The sequence below is a fragment of the Centruroides vittatus genome, unplaced genomic scaffold (assembly GCF_030686945.1).
Source record: "Centruroides vittatus isolate TY-2023 unplaced genomic scaffold, ASM3068694v2 contig_747, whole genome shotgun sequence".
Classification (NCBI taxonomy): Eukaryota; Metazoa; Arthropoda; class Arachnida; order Scorpiones; family Buthidae; genus Centruroides; species Centruroides vittatus.
Window position 1 is genome coordinate 424,444 of NW_027122483.1, and position 2,858 is coordinate 427,301.

At 31.9% G+C, this 2,858-nt stretch overlaps 1 protein-coding gene across 1 annotated transcript; it reads left to right on the forward strand.

Moving 5' to 3' along the window:
- Nucleotides 1–297: 297 nt before the first annotated feature.
- LOC136981184 (disintegrin and metalloproteinase domain-containing protein 10-like) lies at nt 298–2,581 on the forward strand. Its single transcript, XM_067277466.1, has 4 exons — nt 298–806; nt 1,026–1,681; nt 1,749–2,307; nt 2,365–2,581. The coding sequence occupies exons 1-4, from the start codon at nt 298–300 to the stop codon at nt 2,579–2,581; spliced, it is 1,941 nt and encodes a 646-aa protein (XP_067133567.1).
- The last annotated feature ends 277 nt before the right edge of the window (nt 2,582–2,858 follow it).

Below are 2,858 nucleotides of genomic sequence, written 5' to 3' on the forward strand. Positions count from 1 at the left end.
ATTTTTTGCCTTATATTACAGATAAATGTAAACGAAAACGTAAAATGTATAGTATTAATTAAAATTTTTTCCTGTTTATGATTAAAAAAACTAAGTTATAATATAAACTGCGAGTTTTACGCTTTCTCGCATGAAATCGTATTTTATAATTTAATTACTGTTCGAAAATATCGAACGATATTTAAATCAGTTGACGAAATTCGTTTCGAACGGTTGAAGATGGAAGTTTTTAAATTTCTATGTCAAATTTGGTTTGTTATTTCCTATAAGTTGAAAATTTCAGACGCAAAACTACCCATGGCTGTTAACATCACCTCCTACTCTCTCTTTGACTTTCAAACTGTAAATTATTCAAATGTAATTTTTCCTGCTTTTCACAGAACTTTAAACTTCAAAATAGAGCCTGATTCATCACGACTATTCTTGACTACTAAAGTGTTTATTTACGAAGACAACAAAATCAAGAAGTTCTACTTACAAAACATCTTCCCAGAAACACACGTACTTTTCAAGGGATATCTCGTTGGAACAAATGATTCGAAAATAACAGGATTTTACTTAGACGACAGGTTTGCTGCAAGAATGATTATCAACCATACAGTCTACTACATAGAGACCGCCTATCCTTATGTTCCTGAAATACCTATCGATGTTGGAATCCTATACAGTCTCGCTAATGTAGAAGAACTTCACCAAACTGAACACGTAACTTGCAAAGTATTAAAGACATTACATGAAAGAGATAATAACCACTTTGCCTTCTCTGATCACAACTACAACAAACTACAAAACACTGTTTCTGAAAGGTAAGATTTAAATATTTTCTTATGTATATCTGCATATTAAAGACTGTCAGTTAAAAATATACAGAGGTATTACATACAGTTTTGGATAAAATTTTAAAATTAGATTGCGAAAAACAGTGTAAATAATATTTTTCAATATATAAATTTACAAAATACTAGATATTTAATGCAAATTATTAATGATTGTAATGTTTGAACTGATAACTGTAATTGTTGCAGATCAAATAAGATATGCACTTTAGAAATACTGATTGATCACACATATTTTCAATACATGGAATCTGATAAAAAATCGGTGCTAGTGGAAGTTCTACATCTTATAAACATCGCCAATTCGATATTCAAAGAATCAAACATTGACAGAATTGAAAAATCGCACGTTATTGAATTTCTAATCGACCAAATAACGATATTCGAAAAACCAATTCGAATTGCGTATCCATACTCAGATCAGAGCAGTGACAGTCCAGGATTTATACAAAACTTAAAGCAATACAAAAGTCCTTATTGCCTGTTGATTTATTTCACTCATAAAGAGTTCGACAAAGAAAACCTTTGTACCAATATCAAACTCGGAAAAATATGCCCTAATTTTTATTCAAAAGAAACGCACAACGTCATATTTGTTACAAATGTCGTTAGAGGAAGAGAAATTCCACGATTCAGAATGGCATTGACGTTGTTACATCACCTCGGACACGCATTCGGATGCAAACACGATCCTGCAAATGCTTCTGTGTGTACACCTTCACACTTTTATAAGAATGATGGCAAATACATTATGGAACCTGAATACACAAGCGGAGCACATATTAACAATTGGAAATTTTCAATCTGTTGTCTGAAGTCAATGAAGAAATATATTAAACGCAGTAGTAGGTTTATATAGAATCTAAATTTTTTTCATATTGTTGATTACATAATGATTGATCTTTTAAACAGAGTCGTGTTTGAAAAAGGTATTTAAATCTTCGTGTGAAAATGGCATTGTCGAAGAAGGTGAAAACTGCGACTGCAATTCTGCAGAAAAAACGTGTAATACAAGTTCATGTTGTCATTATAAACATCACCCTTTAAGATGTACACTTAAGACAGGAGCGTACTGCACATTTGGAACAGATGAATGCTGCAATTACAAATGTGCAAAAGTTCCTTTTAAAGAATACAAGCCTTGTTTCAGTAACAAACCTTGTTGGAATGTTAGCAGTGTTTGTGACGGATATTCTCCTTTCTGTCCTGCACAAATGCAACCCGATGGTATATCGTGTCTAAATAACAGAGCAATCTGTATAAAAGGTAAGTGCGATACCAACGTTTGCAAAATAAAAGGTCTACAGTCATGTCAATGTCCTTCTCGTCATACCGAGTGTTATGTCTGTTGCAAGAATAAATCGAGTGAGTGTCTACCAGCAACATCATTCGAAATCTTCACTCCGACTTCTGAACCGTACGTCAAGGAAAAGGATACTCCTTGTGACAACAATTACGGCTTGTGTCTAAGGTAAATATATTTATAATTTGCATTTAAGGCCCTAAAATGATTATCTTTATTTTTTAGTAACGGAACTTGCAAAAGGAAAGATATCTTCAAAAGACATTCGTTGGCGGAGTATGTGTATGTGTTACCTTTCGTTGCGATCATACTGATTTGTATTAAATGCTATGTAGCACAGAAAAAAAAACGATCGAGTATTGTCGATCTCGCTAGGGGATACAAGGATAAGAAAAAACCACGCCGTAGAAGAAAGCAGAAAAGCAATAATACGTCACTTTGAATATTACGTGTTATTAATAGCGTTTGATTATATCGTTTAAATTGAACTTTGAAATATGTCGAAGTATTAGCTTATACATTTCGGACTGAAAGTTATTAAAACCTTTGTCATCTGAACACACTGTATGTCTTTTCACTGTTATTAACTTACATTTTTAAATATTATATTAAACAAATATATAAGAATTATTGCATAGATATAGTAAGGAAAATTTTGATATATTATTCTTGTCTAATTAATCATCATTTTTTAAAATCTAAATATTTCACCTGAGTTT

What these genes read in the sequence shown, in the direction of transcription:
- LOC136981184 (XM_067277466.1), top strand. Translation starts at nt 298, where the DNA reads ATGGCTGTTAACATCACCTCCTACTCTCTCTTTGACTTTCAAACTGTA. An exon ending in GAAATATATTAAACGCAGTA is followed by an intron (nt 1,682 to 1,748) that starts GTAGGTTTATAT and finishes TCTTTTAAACAG; the next exon opens with AGTCGTGTTTGAAAAAGGTA. An exon ending in AATTACGGCTTGTGTCTAAG is followed by an intron (nt 2,308 to 2,364) that starts GTAAATATATTT and finishes TTTATTTTTTAG; the next exon opens with TAACGGAACTTGCAAAAGGA.